General features: G+C 37.8%; 3 protein-coding genes across 5 annotated transcripts; 1 reads left to right on the forward strand and 2 right to left on the reverse strand.

The window, feature by feature from the left end:
* Window positions 1–242: 242 nt before the first annotated feature.
* Window positions 243–4,016, forward strand: LOC122077926 (disease resistance protein RGA2-like). The gene has a single exon (XM_042643812.1). The coding sequence runs from the start codon at window positions 243–245 to the stop codon at window positions 4,014–4,016; it is 3,774 nt and encodes a 1,257-aa protein (XP_042499746.1).
* Window positions 4,017–7,307: 3,291 nt separating this feature from the next.
* On the reverse strand, window positions 7,308–11,787 carry LOC122077927. The gene is made up of 4 exons (XM_042643813.1): window positions 10,373–11,787; window positions 10,141–10,273; window positions 9,200–9,448; window positions 7,308–7,397 (listed from the first exon to the last, which is right to left on the reverse strand). Exons 1-4 carry the CDS (start codon window positions 11,785–11,787, stop codon window positions 7,308–7,310), a joined length of 1,887 nt encoding a protein of 628 aa, XP_042499747.1.
* A 3,730-nt stretch (window positions 11,788–15,517) lies between these two features.
* LOC122078552 lies at window positions 15,518–18,590 on the reverse strand. 3 transcript variants are annotated; one of them, XR_006140109.1, is made up of 3 exons: window positions 18,465–18,590; window positions 18,085–18,243; window positions 15,518–15,755 (listed from the first exon to the last, which is right to left on the reverse strand). XR_006140109.1 is itself a non-coding variant. In XM_042644579.1 (3 exons), the coding sequence occupies exons 1-3, from the start codon at window positions 18,293–18,295 to the stop codon at window positions 15,746–15,748; spliced, it is 345 nt and encodes a 114-aa protein (XP_042500513.1). In that variant the 5' UTR covers window positions 18,296–18,454; the 3' UTR covers window positions 15,518–15,745. The 3 variants fall into 3 exon arrangements, 1 of the variants encoding a protein (XP_042500513.1); XM_042644579.1 differs by lacking the exon at window positions 18,465–18,590 and adding an exon at window positions 17,832–17,955 and having other exon boundaries at window positions 18,085–18,454; XR_006140108.1 differs by lacking the exon at window positions 18,465–18,590 and having other exon boundaries at window positions 18,085–18,454.
* Window positions 18,591–19,024: the final 434 nt, after the last annotated feature.

Consider the following 19,024-nt stretch of genomic DNA (forward strand, 5'->3'; position numbering starts at 1 on the left):
CTGATAAGGCAACCACAACCAGAACCACATGTGATACTGATAAGGGCAACTTGCGCGGAGTGGTTTATATTTATATTTAAAGTCTTTTCTATTGGGAACCACATATGTCTGAATTGATTAGTTGTTGTTTACACAGGTAAAACTGTAGATGATGATCTTTACCACTCTTTTGATGACCATGAGCAGTTTATGCTTTCTTCTCGCTTTATATTGAATTTCCACCTGTTGTTTACACAGGAAAAATGGCTATGATCAGAAACAATGCGGCTGCTAAAGAGTTGATGATCTCATACACTGTTCAGGAGGATTATGAAAAGCTTCTGAGTATTGTAAGAGAGACCAAAGTGATATTTATGGATGTAGAACGGCGGAGTTTGCGGAGATGGAATCCTAGAGTGCATGTTTGTTTGAAAAAGATTAACGAATTATATTACGAAGCAGTTGACGTGTTAGACAAGTTGTCATATGAATCCACCACGAGAATTATTCAAATGAAGGAGGAGAAGGCGGAGATGGAAAAGTACTACTATTACTATTGCATGATCAACAGAAAGGTATGCAATATTACTAATTCATTGTCACTACTTTTATTCCGTGGCGGCAGAATGTCTCGTAAAATCAAGAATTTCCAACATGTGCTAGATGAGATGAAACGGAAATTGAAAATGGAATTCCCCGATATTGATTATTCCCATGAGGTTCAAATAAATGAAATAGGCGGAGGCCAAAGCCCAGTACTTATAAATACCGGTGATATTGATTATGCTTTCCAACAATTATATAATGGAAGGGATGAAGTAGTAGTAGTTGGAAGCAAGGCGGAGGAGGACAAAAGAAAGATAGTTAATATTATTATTAATAATCAACAACAAATTCTCATCTCTGTCCTCCCTATACTAGGATTGGAGAATATTGGCAAAAAAACACTAGCAAAGCTAGTCTTCGATGATGAGCCAATTAAGTCGCATTTTGATCTCAGATTTTGGGTTGATAATGTGCCGTTCTTGGACGTGAGAAAGATTGTAACAGAAATAGTTGAACAGTCTCTTAGAAGAAGTATGGGTGTTGGTGATTTACAGCACATGTTAGAAGAGATTTTGAGTGGGAAAAGGTTTTTACTTGTATTGACTGACGTGTGGTTATTGGGGGTAACAAAAAAAGAAGCTAAAGAAACATGGGATAATTTAAAAACTTTGTTAAGAGTTGGCTCCAAAGGAAGCACAATTATTGTAACAACAGATTATCTACCAACTGCAAGAATAATGGGGACAATTCCACCATATGAAGTAAGCAGACTATCAATAGAAGAAAGTTGGGCATTGTTCAGGAGAAATGTATTTGGGAGAGGAAGTGCAGTACTAGAGACTCCAGATCTAGTCAGAATAGGATTGGAAATTGTTAAAGAATGCCAAGGTTTTCCGTTCGCTTTAACAATTCTAGGTGCCATGATGCGCTTCAAGAAAAATATACAAGACTGGACAACTATCCTAAATACTATGAAAGCACTACCTAGCAATGGCGATTCAGTTATTGAGTCTGCACCGAAGATTTGTTATAATGACATGGAGTCACCATTGAAGCAATGCTTTTCATATTGCTCAGTATTTCCTAAGGATTTTATTATTGAAAAGAAGAAATTGATTCAATTATGGATGGCTCAAGGTTTCCTAGAACAAGAAGCATCATCATCATCATTGTCCATTAATAATAATTGTGGTGGAGATCATGATGATGTAATATTAATGGAGGAGGAGGATATAGGTAATGCATATTTCAAATCATTGGTGCTTAGGTCCTTCCTTCGAGTTGTCAAATTTGATGATAATGGTGAACCATTAGAATGCACGATGGATGCCCCTTTACATAATTTTGCATGGGTTACTCCATCAATTTCTAGTCGGTCCCTTCTTGATGTTCCTGATGATATTTTTTATCATGGCCCCTTTTCTAAGAGCCTACGTGTACTAGAACTCAAACACGTCAACAAAGATGAGTTGCCATCCTCAATTGGAGAGTTAATACACTTGAGGTATCTTGATCTTTCCCATGGTCGGTTTAAAGCATTACCTACTTCCATTTCGAAACTCTACCATTTGCAAACTCTAAAGCTATTACATTGTAGATTTCTTCAAAGATTTCCAAAAGGTTTAGGGCGACTACGTAACCTTAAAATCTTGACATCATTTAAGGTGGGCAACATGAATGTAACCACCGGTGATGAAGCTGGTATTGATGAACTAGGATGTCTACTACAACTTGGAGGAAGTTTGAGTTTAATTGGTCTCGACAATGTGAAAAGTAGAGAAAATGCTAAAGCAGCAAATTTGAAGGAGAAAAGAAAACTCCAAGAGTTGACATTAGAATGGGAAGCAGATTGGCATGTTTGTACCAACGAGGAAAGCAGGAAACAAGACCATATATTGGAGGAGCTCCAACCTCATCAAAATCTGTTTCTTCTGAGGATAGTACGTTTCAGTGGCACCGAACTCCCTACTTGGTTGAATAATGGGAGTTCACATCTCTCAAATTTACAGGAACTCTCTATTTACTCATGTCACCATGTGAAGTCTTTGGATATGACAGGCTTGAGATCTCTTCGGAAATTGATGATTTCATATTGTGAAAATCTGGAGTATGCAGGAGTTGAGGGTCTCATGCACTTGGAGCTTTTGGAATTCAAGGGATGTGATAAGCTGAAATCTCTTGGAGTGAAGAAGGGCGCAAATCAGGAAGAGCATGAAGTGGGTTCCTTACGAGATGAACACATGCACAACATACCCAATCTTCGTAGTGCGAAGATGCGGATCGAAAGTTGTGATCGTCTTACAACTTTACCAGAGAAGCTCTTGCAATCACTGACGACACTGCATATAGAAAATTGTGCAAATCGAATGGTTTTGACAACAGGCTTAGAAAACCTTTCGTTGCTTCATCACTTGCAGATAGAAATTTGTCCAAATCTAAAGAAATTGCCAGAGGGCATAGGACATCTCTCATCTCTTCAACACTTTACAATTAGGGAATGCCCTAAGCTTGAGTCTTTATCAGAAGAGATACAACACTGGAAATCGCTGCAAAAACTGAGCATAGTTGGTTGTGCATATCTATGGGCTCTACCTAGGGGAATTGCAAAACTTACATCACTTAAAGAATTGGAGATCAATGGATGTGATTCATTGATCTCTTTTCCTGACGAGATGAAAGAATTGACGTCGTTACAAATGCTGAAGATTGAACAATGTTCAAATTTGAGAGCTCTACCGGACGGCCTCGCCAACCTCTCGTTACTAGAGGTATTGGAAATTTCGAGTTGCAATAGGTTGAAGTCTTTGCCTGGAGGGATGCAACACTTAGCATCACTAGATACATTGAAGATAAAAGGTTGTGATAATCTGGAAAATTTGCCAAAGGAATTGGGGAAACCCTCAACCCTTCGTGTGTTGGCTATAATTGGTTGTCCTAATCTAGAAGTTCTACCAGAGGGATTGAGAAACCTCCAAAACCTCTGTTTGTTGGAAATAACTGATTGTTCTAATCTAACCACTCTACCAGATGGCTTGGGAGACCTCTCATCACTTCGATCTCTGTACATCCAAAGATGCCTTAAATTGACGGCATTCCCGGAAAATTTGCAGCAAATGACATCCTTACAAGTACTTTGGTTGATCGAGTGTCCGAAACTAAAAGATTTGTCCACAAGGTTGGGATTTCTCTCAGCACTTGAGAAGTTGACCATCTGGGGATGTCATAACCTCATCAAGCTTTTTCCTGGGGAGGACTTCTTGGGGATTCAAGCCCTGAACTCATTAAAAGAGCTGATCATTTCGAATTGTTCAAAACTACAAACCCTTCCTTACGGATTGGAGAATCTCCCGTCACTTAGAGTGCTGGTTATTTGGAAGTGCCCCGAATTGGAGTCTTTCGAGAACGTGGTAACAGAACTGAAAGAAAGAAACTTAAGAAAACTAAACATAAGAGACTGTCCTTACCTGGAGACCATAAATGATGCGTCTTAATCCTCTTGTTCACATCATCCTTACTCTTCCACACTACAGGTTCGTTTTTTTTCTTCTTTCCCCTGCATTTTCTCTAAATTTATGTTTTGTTTGTTGTTGGAGTTAAGACTGGTGTTTTTTAATGGATACAAAGTCTTGTTCATGGGATGGTTGTGGTTGGCTATTGGTCTTCTGTGAGATCTGGGTCCATTTCTTCTCTTACATTGACATACAAACATGGGCTTTTCTTCTCATATGATAGTATGCAATTAATTTCAAGCTCCCTCACCTCCCCCCACCGCGCCCCCCCCCCAAAAAAAAAAAAAACTCCTTTCCATGTAACTTATTTTCTTCATTTTCCTTTTATCAAAATTCTGATTTTTTATTTGCTCTTTTTTTTTCATGTCCTTCAAATTATCTTTACTCTTGGCCCTCCTTATACATGCATTCCTTTTGAGCTTATGAATTGTAATATCTTAATGTTTCCCTCCTAGCAACAATATTTTTCGTTTTGGATGAAATTTTTCCTTTCCTTTTGGATGAATTTCACATCTTATAGTTTGTTCAAACTTCAAAGGCAGATAATTCCCCTTCTTACTTTTACATTTTTGTTTTGAAAGAAAAAAAGAATTTTATTCAAGTTTTGGGTAGATGAACCAGAGCCATAGGAATGCCCAAATAAAAAATTGTGTTTATTCAATGGTTTTAATGAAGTACATGGGCTTGGCCCTCCGGCTACCATTTCGTATCTCTTTCTTCAAGCCTCATTTGTGAACACACTTCTCTCTGTCTCTCTCTGAGAACCTTATGTTCCTTCCTGGTTTACTCAAGATTTTGTTGGGGATGTCTGCTTCAAGAATTGATTGTTAAGTCTATTATTTATTATCATGTTGATTAGGATTTGATTCTTCTCTTCTCACCTTTTCTGTGTATTTGAATTGTTTGTGGTGGTCATGGATGTAGAAGTGGAAGATGAAAAATTCTTGTATGTTTCAACGCTTGTCTTAGCTAAGTATCCAGAAATTTGGCTTTGTAACTAAAGGATTTGTTGGTAGAGATCTAAGCTTCAGTTGAATTGATGTCAAGTAGGAGGAGTATTTTGAAAGGGAAAAGGCCATGTGGGTAGATTCCGTTATGTTGGGGTTTTTTTGAGAAAGCCATTTGAAGCTACTTGTTTTGGGTCTGTCGTTGGAAAGATGCAATTATAAAGTTTTTGAGAAAGGCATTTGGAACTTCTTGTTTTTGGGTTGTTGTTCGGAAGATGTAATTGTAAAGTTTTTGAGAAATACATTTTCTTTTCTTCCCTCACACACCACCCCCCCAAAGAAACCCAGCGAAGTTGTATTTCTGTATTATATAACAGTGTTGGATGCATTCCATTTCAGCAGAGAGGTACTGTTATCGGGGAAGCTGGGGAGTTGATGAATCTGTGGATCATCCAAAGAAGCGAGGAGATGAAGAAATTAGTACAGAGCAACTTCATGTGGGATAGCTAATTTATTTATTTCAACAGTTTGCTTCTAAATACTTTTATTTGGCAGTTAACAATTATTAAATTGTAATACTTACAATTCTCGTGATGTTGTATCCTTACAGGTTTTGAAAATGGCTAGCATTCCTTCAGACAACACTAGTACGAGTGGGACAGATCCGGGTATGATCTATAAACCTACTTCGGAATTTGTTTTGAGAATACATTCCTTAAGTAATTGATCACTAAAAATTTTATTTATTTGTTCTTGTAAATTGGAATTCACTTGTAGCCTGTTGTCCCATGTACGAAACAAGGTCATAATAGGGCCATTGAAACAATGTCAATGCAGTCTGGACAGAAGAAGAGAGTAGACCTCAATAAGCACCACCAGGGCATTCATCATATCACACCCTGATTCATTACTTGAATGGGAACTATCGTAAGGAACAGTTTTTGTGCTGCCTTGTAATTATCCCGACTGGTGGAAAGTGCCAGAGCACTTTGGAAGAAAATGCAGGTTAGGTGACAACCCAAATGTCCATTCAAGCTCTATGGTACTTAAAACTTTTTGTTTTTTTATTTGATGATTTTAATTTTCTATGGTACATTGTCTTGTAGGAGAAATATGAAATTGATGTTGTTGGTAAGAAATGGGTCTACAGTGGAAGGCCTTTAAGCTCGAATGGAAGGCTGATATATTTGATAGATGTGATGGCTACGAGTTAATTGAGAAATGTGATACTTGTGTCCAACTAGATCAATGGAAAGAGCTCATAACTATGTGGTAGAATGAGAAAAATGAGGTAGGATTTATTTATTTGCCTAGAATGCATTTCTAACTGTTAACTATGGCTGGCACATAGGTAATTTATATTATTCGATATGGTAGGATATTTGTATGTGAAATAAAGAGAGCAGATCAAAACAAAAAAATTAGTCATACCGCTGGGAAAAGAAGTTTTACCCAACTTTACGATATTACGATATGTTTCTTATACACAAATACATATAATTGATAATTCTGAACTAACATATAAAATGTTATAATTATTATTATTATTTATTTATTTTTGTTCAACAGAGGGCCCTGAAGGTGAGGAGCCTTCAAGGTTCAAGATGTTTATGATTAGACATAAGAAGAAGAACAGACAACCGTTAGATGGGGCTTCACAAGAAACAATGGTATTTATTTCTATGTTCTGTATTTGTTACTGTAAACACCTTTATTTAATTTTTTTTTTTGCTAACTTGGTTTACAATTATTTTTTGCATATGACCCGTATTCTTCTATAATTGTTTGTTTCCTTTTCTTCTTTCTTCATTTTTACCTAATATGTTCTCTAACAACAGTTTTTTTTTGTTTTTAACAACTTCTTTTTTGTTGTGGCTCCAGCCCTAGATCTTCAGAGAAATGCTTCTTCTCTTCCAGGATAATGGGTATATTATTAAGTTTTGAAAATTCCAATTTTGTTCATGTTAATTTCTTGATTGGAATGTTCACTTGTCTATTTTCTTCCGTTATCAGATTTTTACTAGTTATGTTTTGCAATGGCTAATTACATGTTCTATGCTCCTTTTCTTGTAATATTATTACTCTAATTCATCAGCAGAGAAATCGAGGACCGAGGGATTTCATGATACACCTAGTAGCAGATTGTGGAGATATAAGCGTGCTGCCTCACTAGATTCAAGAAAACTTGTTAAATATTTTTTGCAAAAAAGAAGCTTGAAGGCAGGTAGCCCCTGCACCCAGACACGGGGATAAAATGACCACCTTGCTCCTCATGAAATGGAAATCCCGCCCCTGTTGATGCTTCAGTGTGCGCTCCCATTGGTCCTCACGTTAATGCAAGGCCATGCTGCCTTTCAAGGAACCCTCTCCGATATTTTTTCAGAACTGTGAGCTTCCAATCCTTCATAACTAGTAACTGCATGCATGTAACCTTTCATACGAATAAATGCATGATTCATTTTTTGACAATAATTCAGATCTTCAAAAGCCAGTACTCCAATGAAGTAATGATTAACCTTGCATGAAATTTTATTTGTAAAGTATATCTCTATGAAGTGCTTGATCATGTTGTCGTCATATGTCTTGATAAATTCCTATTTTATAACCAATCTAAATGAAATCTTGTTTGACCATGGTCATGATCAGAAACCGGGAGAGACTTGAAAGACTTGTCTGATATAGATGAAACCAGTAAAAAATATATCTTCCAATTGGTTGATCTGGCTGGACCTGAAATTCATGTTACAATCCTGGTGTTTAATGTAGTGATGTATGTCTTATCATTGCTGGGAAAGTTTAATGTTTGTTGGTAGAATATGGCAGCCTTTTTTCGCTAAAAAGTCATGTATATTAAAAAAAGAAAAAGAAGAAAAAAGAAATATAGTACATCAAATGAGTGAGGGAGAAATACCCAACTCTCACAAAAAGAAGAGAGGGAGAAGCATTAATTCCACCTTCGGCATTGCCATCAGCAGAATTAAGCAACTACCCAACTCCACCAAAACAAAAAATCTGGAAAAATTCCTAGGTGAATCTGAACCTAGGCCGACCCGATGCATCCATGTCTAATTCCATCTGGACTAGAGTTGGCCAAATTGAAATCGGCTCTGACACTTCAAAACGAGCGGCTGACTTTGACAAAAAATCCGCCACTGAATTTGCTTCCCTATAGCAATGGGTTATTTTCCATTCCACATCCTCCAAATAAGAAATACAATTAATCCATCTGTGCCGAGCTATCCATGGACTTTGCCTCTTCTGAAAAATAGTCAAAACTGCAACTGAATCACATTCTATCCATAGCCATTTCACATTGTGCTGCATAGCTAATTCAAACCCTATCATAAGCGCTAGAAATTCAGCCTCGAAATTTGTGCGAGTTCCTAGAAAATTTCTGAAATTTGCCACTACTTCTGCCTTTTCATTGTGAAGGATTCCCCCTGCTCCAGACTTCCCTGGATTACCAATAGAGCAACCGTCCGAATTGAGTTTTATCCTACCTGGATTAGGAGGGCACCAGAAAATATTAAAGATTTCCCGAGGCCTTCTCCGCACCCCTGAAATACCCAAGCTTCTTGCAGTGACAAGATCCGAAATTGAGATGGCTGCCCCTGAATGAACCAGCTCTTGGCAGCTAATTTCGCTCTTCACTTGGCCAAAACAGTGCTCTTTTGATTTTGAGGTTCCTTCGAATTTTCTTCCATTCCTCTCCAACCAAGTGAAGTAAGGGATTAAAACAAAACCCTTCAGCCACACCCCTTTAAAGGTGGTCTTCTTGGCCTGATCTTTCCACCAAGCTATCAATCTTTCAACTCCTTCAAATCCAGACCACCTAAACCCAAAACAGCTACAAAATTTCTACCACATGAAATATGCAGAAGAGCATTCATACATGGTATGGTTTATAGACTCTTTCGCTATGCCATAGAGAGTGCACTGAGATGGCAATGGAACCCCTCTCTTTTTCACATTATCATCAGTAGCTAGCTTGTTTTTCAACATTCTCCATCCAAAAACCGATTGGCGAGGTTGGAGATGAGAATTCCAAATCAATGAATACCACCCCACCTTTGGTGATTCCCGTCTTTCTTTTTCCCAAGCCGATTTTATTGTAAAAACTCCAGAGGAATTTAATTCCCAATGACAAATATCATCCAGATCTGAAATTATAATATCCTTGGCCTGATCAAAGATATTTTGAAAAAATTCAGAACTCACCTGGGGAAAATTCCACTCATCTTGGCAAATGAAATCGGAAACCTTTGCTTGCATTGAATCAAAGAGACCTAACTGCAGGCCATACAACTCCTCAATAGGCTTCTGTCCCAGCCAGCTATCTTTCCAAAAATTTATCCTCTGACCATTCCCAACAGTCCATTGCTCATGAGACTCTACCCACCTCCACATCTTTTTAAGACTAGGCCATATCGAAGAGGAAAGGTAGGTAGTTTTCAGCGAACCATCAACCTTCAAAAAACGAGCACGAAAGAAAACGCTCATTAGAGAATTTTCATGTTTAATTTGCCATGTTAATTTGCACAGGCATGCAAAATTAACATCTCGCAACCTCCTAATGCCAAGACCGCCCTCCCTGGTAGGTTTACATACCTCATCCCACTTCACCACTATCTTCTTCCCTGTCTCCATGTCACCAGACCATATGAAGTTTCACATCCACTTTTCTACTAATTTTATTGAGCTTCCTGGCCACCAATAAATCCCGAAATTATGAATTGGGATGCTTGAAATCACTGATTTAACCAACTCCACCCTACCAGCCATCGAGAGAAGCCGACCCTTCCATCCCGATAGCCTCTTCTTGATTTTATCCATCAGCGGTAACATGTGGACCCGTTTAACTCTCCCCTTGAAGAGCTCCACACCTAAATATTTAGTAGGCTGCCTTGCAGATTGGATTCCCATAAAATTACTTATAAAATGTTTCCTGTGAGGGGCAACCTTTCCAAAGAACAAACTACTTTTTTATAGATTAAATATTTGGCCGGAGAATGCCTGATATTTATCAAGAAAGGCCTTAATATTTTTGACGAACTGAGCAGATGCATTTATGAAAATGAAAATGTCGTCAGCAAACAATAAATGGGAGGGAGTTAACACACCTTGAGGCCCAGGAAGAGATTTTATCAAACCATCTTTACCATGCTTCTAAGACCTCTACAGAGAACCTCTTTTGCCAGAATAAATAAGAAGGGAGACAAAGGATCTCCTTGCCGGAGACCTCTACCAACCCCAAAGAACCCCACTGGGCCACCATTCACCAAGATTGACATTCTGAAGGATAGAAGGTTGTGAATCCAAGAAATCCACCTAGAGGAGAACCCAAATTTGCACAGAACTGCAAAGAGGAATTCCCAAGCTAGAGAGTCATACGCCTTTTGAACATCGAGCTTCAACCCCGTTCCACCACCCCTAACCGAAGAGTGCATCAAATTTGACAGTTCTGATGCGAGGTTGATATTTGCTGAAATTATTTTACCCTGCTGGAAAGCGCCTTGCTCTTCCGAGACCAATTTAGGCAAAACAAGTAATCTTGAAGATAGTATTTTTGATATCACTTTGCAATAAAAGTTTCCCATACATATAGGTCGAAACCTATCTAGAGAGGCCGCACCCTCAACTTTGGGGATCAAGGAAATAAAGCAATTGTTTATTCCTTTAGGAAGCCGCCCTTCCTCAAAGAATTTTTTCACTGCCCTACAAAAATCACCCTCAACAATGGCCCAACATCGCCTGAAGAAGCTGCCTGGGAACCCATCAGGACCTGGAGAGCTTACAGGATCTAAATCCCAAACAGCTTGTTTTATTTCATCCCCACTCGGGACAATCTCCAATCCTGCCACGTCCTCCTCCTCCAACACTCTGGGAATATTATCAAGAAGGTCATTATGAACTGTGACTGCATCACCCTCATGAAATTTCTCAAAAAAATCAGAGACATAAGACGATATTCCCTGTTGGTCTGAAACCCATGTTCCATCTTCCTTTTTTAGGGAGGTGATCTGATTTTTCAACCTCCTAAGCTTCACTGAAAGATGAAAAATTTTTGAGTTACAATCTCCATTTTTCATCCATCTCAGTTTAGCTTTTTCAGCCCACAACTTCTCGTACATTTGGTTGGCCTTCAATAATACTGTTTTTGCATCTGCCTCTCTGTTAAATAATTCATCATTCATCCCAGCCACCTCTATCATGTCTTGAACCTTCTTTAATTCCAGCTTTGCTTTGTCGACCTCGTCATTCAGGTTAGGAAAGGTAGCCCTTGCCCAAACCTTTAAATTCTCCTCGACCTGCTTTAATTTTTGTGCCAGAACGAAAATTGGATTACCTCCTATCTGAGTTTTCCAAGCTTCCTCAACCACGGAGATAAATTGATCATTTTCCATCCAAAAGCTATGGAATCTGAAGGGGATATTTGTAGGTCTTTGAACATCATCAGAGACAACAAATAGAGGGGCATGATCTGATACCGAAGACAACAAAACACGCTGCTTCACATTTCTAAACACATCTATCCACTTCCCATTACAAAAACTCCGATCTAACACTGCAACTGCATGACCCCTTCGACGATTGTTAGTCCAAGTGAATTTCTTTCCCTGAGAAGGGATAGAGAGCAATTCACACGCATCAACCATTGCCTGGAATTCAGCAGCTGATCCAAGATTAAACTTACCAGGACCTCTTTTCTCATGCGAGAGCAAGGTTGCATTGAAATCCCCCATCACAGGCCAAGGAACCAAAGCGGATATCGACAACTCCAGATCTAACCACAATTGCCTACGCATATTTTTAAAAGAACTTGCATGGACAAAAGAGATACCCACTTTACTACCTGGCCAATCAAAGATCACTGACATATGTTGATCAGACATACCTGCAACGACTGGTCTCGAAACCCCCAACTTCCATATAATCCATAAATTTGGGACTTTTTCATCCCGAACATTATGAAGGAAATCCACTGCATACCCCAGCCGACTAAAGAAAGTATAACTAGAGCTTTTGAATCTTATCTAAGTTTGTTTGGAGTACCTACTATGAATGAGATTGCTTTTGAATATGGAGGCCTATCCCTCCACCCTTCATTAATGATAAATTAGATATAATATTACTTTGTATTATGACAGTTCAACTTGAATATGGGAACCATTGCACCTGATTTTGAGGCCAGACGCTCAGAAGTTTATTCTTCTTTGGGTCTTATCGAGTCAGCTAAAGTTCCCCAAAACCACCCTCATGTGTTGTCAATCCTTTCTTTGTTTCTGGAGAGATCTGTTCAGAAGAATGAAAAGTTACTGGAGACTAAGCAAAAGAAAGATTCAGTTACAATATTTCAGAGGTATGTTGGTCACATCTTCAAGTACTCAAGCTGCAGCTTCCTGCTCTGTTGTTGCTTACATCTATATTGAGAATTCAATGGACGCCCTCAATGTTAACCGCCTTGTAATTATAAGTGTGCTGGTAGCTGTAAAATTTATTGATTATGTGCAAGTATTAGAGCCTGTAGCCAGATCTCTTTATAGTTGGGTGTCATATATTTGAATAACCATGCCAAACATGGGGTACATAGATGATTGGCCTTCTGAGCTCTTACTATCAACATGACACTTGATCAGTGACTCATCCATTCAAGTTCTAATTCAGGAAGTCTTGGATAAGAAGTCGCTCAAGAAGTATGCTGATGGACCACAGTAATAAAATGCCAATCTCTATAGCTAAAGTTGGACAGCACAAAGGAATAAGGTTTGTGGTTAAGGTTACTGTCGCAATTTGGCATCATGAAATTTAAATTCCGTTTGATTTTAGGCCTATGCCCGGTTGAAGAGTCGGCAGTTAAGTAACCTGTTATGATCAATGATGTTGGCCTGTGTAGTATATACATACAAAATTGGCGAATGGCAATCATGGCTGAGGTCTTAGACACATTGACCTGGAAACTAATATGTTTCATCTGAAGAAACATAGTGATAAATTTGTGTCTGAACAATTATTCCCTTTCCTTGCCATTTACAGGCAGCATCTGACAGACTAGGATGCAGCTCTCCGCCATTAAGCTTTTCAAGTTTGCAAACAAGTAGGTCTTTTACAGGAACCCTAGTTTTGTTTTGTTTTGTTTTTGTTTTTTTTTTTTCATTTCTAATACCTTAACTCTCTATTGCAGATATTTGTTTCTGGTTTGTATCCTAATGTTGCAGAGGAGGAGATTAAGGCAGATATATTCTCAGTTTGGGGAACTTGCTATGCTAATATCCTTTGGGTTAAGGATGTTGTTTTGTCCAATTTGGAACTCGGTATATCCTAGTAAAATTAAACATCTGTTTTACTCATTTCCCTTATTTATCTAAGAATGATTCAAAATGCCTGATAAAAAGTGTGCTGCTTGTTCTTTTTTTTCAATGGTTCATGTGTACTCATGGCTATTTGATTAGACTAACACCACTGGATAGTTCAGCTGAATAATGTTAATCTAGAAGTCAAAAGGTTGTCCTAATTTGTTATTTGACATTTTCAGCCCATGTTGTGCTTCTGCTGAAGAAACAAATAAAGAGGTCACATGGAACTATTATTAGTCAACACATAGTTCCCCTTTTATGGAGTAGAAGCTCAACAACTGATGAGGTAAGTCTATTTATTTTGCTGCTGATGTTTGAGAGATTCTTGCTATGGGGTGTCTAGGTGTTAAACATATGGGGAAGTGTTTTTCGAAGTCATGAATTCTTGAAAGGATAAGCAATGTTTACACTGCCACAAATTTGTAATGAGTTGAGAAAGAAATTGACCATACTATGCTTAATGAAAAACTATCAGTAGGTTCATGATCTGACATTTTCACCATATTGGACAAGTCTTGGTTAAAAGTACTCTCTTTTGGTGTGGATGTGTGTGTGTGTGTGTGTTTAGTGGTTGTCATTGTCTTATTGCTTGAAAAAATTCAGTCCTTTTGACTCAACCTTAAAGGGATCTAGATATAAATCAACTCTACATCGAATGAAATAGATGATGGACATTCTACATAAACCAAAGTAATGATTCTTGCCTACTGTGGTTACTGTTTGTATCCAGCATTTGCACCATAGGTATATAAAGATGAATCTTGAGCAGCACCACCATAGATGAATCTTGAGCAGCACCATCTGGTGGTGCTGCTCAAGATTCATCTTTATATACCTATGGTGCATATGCTGGATATAGACAGTACCCAGCATAGCACAAGTTTACTTAACTTTCCAAGTGCTGGGACCTTCATATATTTGTAGAAAGTACTGATTTTTTCTTTTTTAGATGAGTCTTAAATTGATTTAAAAGTATTTGAAGGGGTTTCTATTCTTAATAGTTTCTTTCTCTTTAGGAAAGGGTGTCAAGCAAGGTTCAAATAAGTGCCAATTCTGATTCAATGAGTAGTCGGCAGTCCACCGTAATTGGCCTGAACCCTAGAAGTTTGGCATGAATCGGCCAATTCGAATTAGACAGAATTGGAATCAGTATCATTATCAACCATTTGTTTCCCTTGATGAATCTCTCTCCCTTGGTTTTTAATGTTTAGTTTTCTTCCCTGCTGAAATTCATTTTGTTCTGTACAGTTCATGAGAATCAAGATTTACGCATCTACGGTTGTGCAGAGATAGAGAAGCCATTGATACCACTCTCATTCTAGAATTGGGAGACTTTGATTGATGATTTTTAATTCCAATCTGATGCTTCTGACCCCTATCAAGGTTTCCACAGCCAATGGCAGTGCTGCAGCAGGATTTACGTCCACCCCTGTTACTGGTTTTTGACCTGTATTGTTGTAGAAAAGCAATGCAGAACGTCTTCTCCTTCTTAGCTGCTGAGACATGTAGACACCAAGACCTCTTCTGAGCAACTTTCAGGCCTCATACTGGTGAACGCCAATGATATTTACGGGATACGCTTTTTTTGCTTCTTTTGAAGAAACTCTGTTTTTAATTGTTTCTTTTTGCTAATTTTAAGCAAATATTGTCTATGCATACAGTTGTGGCATCCTCTTTCAGTTCTCATTATACTATTGCAGTATTTTATTCTGAAAGTTCAATTAAATGGAATGTTCAATTGCTGCTCTTGCTGTTCCAAATGTTCATTTAGAAGTGAAAAAAATTGGGAGAAAGAATGCTACCTGGCAGCAGCCCCCTGCACCCACTCAACTGGGGCAGTGAAATGAACAAAACAGAACCAGTTCTTATTCATTCACCACTCATGAACCCCATCTGTGATCTATTGCTTGCTCAAATTCTGTTGAACATAAATATTGCATCAGTCAGACCCAGTTAAATTATAGCTTTCCTTCTGTAAAAGAGAACCACTAGATACTTAGATTGAACTTCTATTTAAGAGGGAAAGAGTGGCAGTAAGTACTAGAGAAGTTATTTATAACTTCTATTTCAGAGTGAAAGAGTGGCAGTAGGTACTTGAGAAGTTATTTATTTATTCACTTGGAAGATGCTTGCTAAAAAAAAAAAAAAAAAAAAAACCAAAAACAGAAACAGAAACAAAAAATGAGAAAATGATAACAAATTTGGCAATAGACAATGATTTTTTGTCCACAACTGTAAGTGTTTCCACACAAACTTTTATATGATTACATCAACCATCATGTCCTAGTGCCTTACTATACAAGCACTTAAAGTTGCAGTTATCTCTTGCGTCTTCAAAACAAGCAAGCTGACCTTGGGTCAGTAAACTCCTCCATTTCTTCTTCTTCTTGTCTTTCTCAGATGGCATTCTTCAAATGTCTCTACAATAAGAAGAGGGAGGTTATGTTAACACATATAAAGTATCTTGTGACAAGTATGGCATACAATGGAATGAAGACTCAAGACACCATTCAGTCTAATAGCTTGTTCATAAACACCTGACTAAAGCATCCGAATCTTACTCTACACAAAAATGTCCTGTTCAAAATATAAATTGATCATATATCATTGGATAATGTAAATTTCAAATCTTCAAGATGTTAAATAAAAAAACAAATCCTTAAGTTTTTTGCCAACAACGCTCTGAGTAGATTATTGTTATGTACCTTTTGATCAACAAACTTTCTTCTTTCTTCTCAAAAACAAATTATTCTGCTGCCATTGGCATGCTAAACAGAGAGGGAAAAGAGAATCTCACTAAAGTAAAAAAATTTGCATTTCCTTTAACTTATTGGATGAGCTGCAAGTCCTCCCTTAATCCAGCAATTTCCCATTCCCATGTCTTTTGCTATAGGCTTGCAAGCAGTAAGGGAGAACCTTTGGACCCTATCAATATAACTCCAGTTTGGCAAGTTGTCGACACCCTATGGCTCCTCTAAACTTGACATTTACCGGATAATCAAGTTGGGCGGCACAAAACAGTTCTTCAAGGCCATAGTTGCTATAATTTATCAACAGCAGTGGAAAGGATAACTTTGATCCCATTAATGGATCATTCAAGTTCATTAAAAAGCGGGAATACCCTATTTCAGTCGCAAGAAAATATTTCATTAAGGATGGACCATACAAGCATTAACTAGGTTACAAAAATATGTTTGGCTGATGCAAGGAATCAGAACGGATTCTCAACAAATATGCATCTTTATCCTATTCAAGTAAATTAACTGTACAAATTAAAAAGGTAGAATTACACACACAAACTCACAAATAGTATCAAAGTATAACCGGGGAAAACAATAATCACATACATGTACACCTTGGACAAGAATTACCCTAATAACTGCATTATGAATCCAGTAGATCAGATCATTATTGACACAGTAACACCTCACAACAAGCAATCTTAACAAGGTCTCAAGTCCCTTTACATTCATGAAAGAAATCCTTTCTGTTAAGACAAAGCCATTTGATGCACAATCTATAGCTATCTATGATATCATATGGAAAACTGCTTTAATCAAAATGATCTTTTGGTTTTTATGGAGATCCCTTTCCTTGACAGAAAGGATAAAAGTTTTAGGGAAAAAGAATGTTACATGGCCGTGCCCTCTGCACCCAGAGACAGGGTTGAGTGAAAATAATGCACATGACCAGCAGCATTCCCTCTTTCTAATTGTTGGCTGGGACCTTCTATCTCACCTCATAAGTTAGGGGGTGGGTATGAAGGTGGGAGTCGATCCCAAGACCTGGCTGCAACCAGCTGAGGGCTTACTGGCTATGCTAGTCAGCACCTTCAACATCTTAAGAGAGTTTTATTTTTTATTTTTTTTAGGTTAGATATGTGGGTCTCTTTTTAGTTAAGTAGTCTAAATCTTACCAAAAAAAATAAGTAGTCTATAAAATTCAATAAAAGTCTTAAATATGGTTGTTTATAGCCTTTTGATATATAGGATGTAATCTAGATGACTTTGATTCTTGAATGGAATAAAGTTTCAGATTTGCAAGCTTTTGGCCATGGTTTGGCTTGTGAGAATGCTAGTTACAAGTTACAATTGACAGCAGGGGGCTGGGTTTCTAACTCTCTTTCCCATTGATTTCCTTCCTTCTCTCTCATTCTCTCTGGCTACTCAAGTTACAGTGTTTTTCTCTTGTATTGCTTCAGCTACAAATCTGTTTACAGGTTTGGGATCAACAGATTTTCTTAAAAGTACTATCATTCATCACTTCCTCTCTCAAGTCCCATGTCATAATCTAACATTCTCAATGTTTATCTTATTAACTAGGGTTTTGCATCCGAATTTCAGATTTGATATTTGATTTCATCAATTTCATGTTCATCTTTAGATTTTGTTTACTTATTACACATACTTTACGGATATGTGCTCAATTCCGGATTACTTTACCTCTTTAACTATCTGCTAAAATCTAAAGTTTCTTTACGGGGCAGAAGAACTCACAAGCATATCTCCATTGTGGATACTATCAAACAGAGAAGGTTTAATCCTTCCTTCCACAACCAACCATCCTGGCATCCTCCCAGGTTCACACCTCTAACCTTACGGGCCCCATTTAAATTGTCCCCTGAATCAACTCGAAATCTTTAGCAAAATGGGAATTTTAATTTTTGCGACCAAATTCCAGAGAAAGATTTCATTCTAGAATCATCAAGAAAGAAAAAAGATAAGAAAGAAAAGTACTCCCAGAATTTACCAGGGTTTACTCCAGAAAGGAAGAGGACCCAACAACACAGTATCACTGAAAGAACCCAACTGCAGGAACCAGTTCCCATGCAAAAAAGATAGATTTCTATTGATGCAACAACTACTAGTCTACTGCAGTATCCAAAAGGAAAACGAAAATGCAGGTAATCTGCAACCAAAATAGAGCAAATGAAATGATAAGTCCAGAGCCCCACAAGCATCGGAAGTCGGAACCAAGTAACCAAACCCCCACTAAAAGAGAATCTCAGTATTCCTTCCTTGCCAACCAACTAATCCCAAGCAGAACTTTGTCAACAAAGCATAAAAGCTTCTGTCTAGTCTTTTATTATTACATTATTGATATGTTTTAAAAGCCTCTGCTGCCATTACCTGCGCAGATAACAACAAATTATGAAAGGAAATCCAAACCCAATGAGGAATTCTATTCTATTTCTGGGCACAAAAGCAAACCAAGGAGAAAACGGTTCTTAGCTTCTTGAGTCTGTGAAATGTGTACTCAAAATGGCTTGCTCAGACTACTGGGAATGATTTCAGTCTTAATTATTACAGAAAATAAGAGAGACAAAATGAGTAAAAGTAAGGTAAAAGGCGGACTTTTTTGACGAAGAAAGGGATTGAGAATAAGGATCTATTAAGGTACATTTGATAATGTTTCTGTTTTTTTTTTTCGTGCTCACACCCATGGTTTAAAGTATCTCCGATGCCGATATGATATTTTTCGATACGTATCTTAAATTTAACCAACCAATACGATACACATTGATACAACACATGGAATTTTTAAAATCCATAGTCTACATTAATAAAAAATGCAAGTTGTCTCTAATTGTATTTTCTTGTCCTGCTACTCTCCCAGGTGATTCAAGCCCATGTGGTTGAAAATATATTTTTTTTCAATCGTGGTGGGACATGTTACCATTGAAAATCTT

The sequence above is a fragment of the Macadamia integrifolia genome, chromosome 5, assembly GCF_013358625.1.
Source record: "Macadamia integrifolia cultivar HAES 741 chromosome 5, SCU_Mint_v3, whole genome shotgun sequence".
Classification (NCBI taxonomy): Eukaryota; Viridiplantae; Streptophyta; class Magnoliopsida; order Proteales; family Proteaceae; genus Macadamia; species Macadamia integrifolia.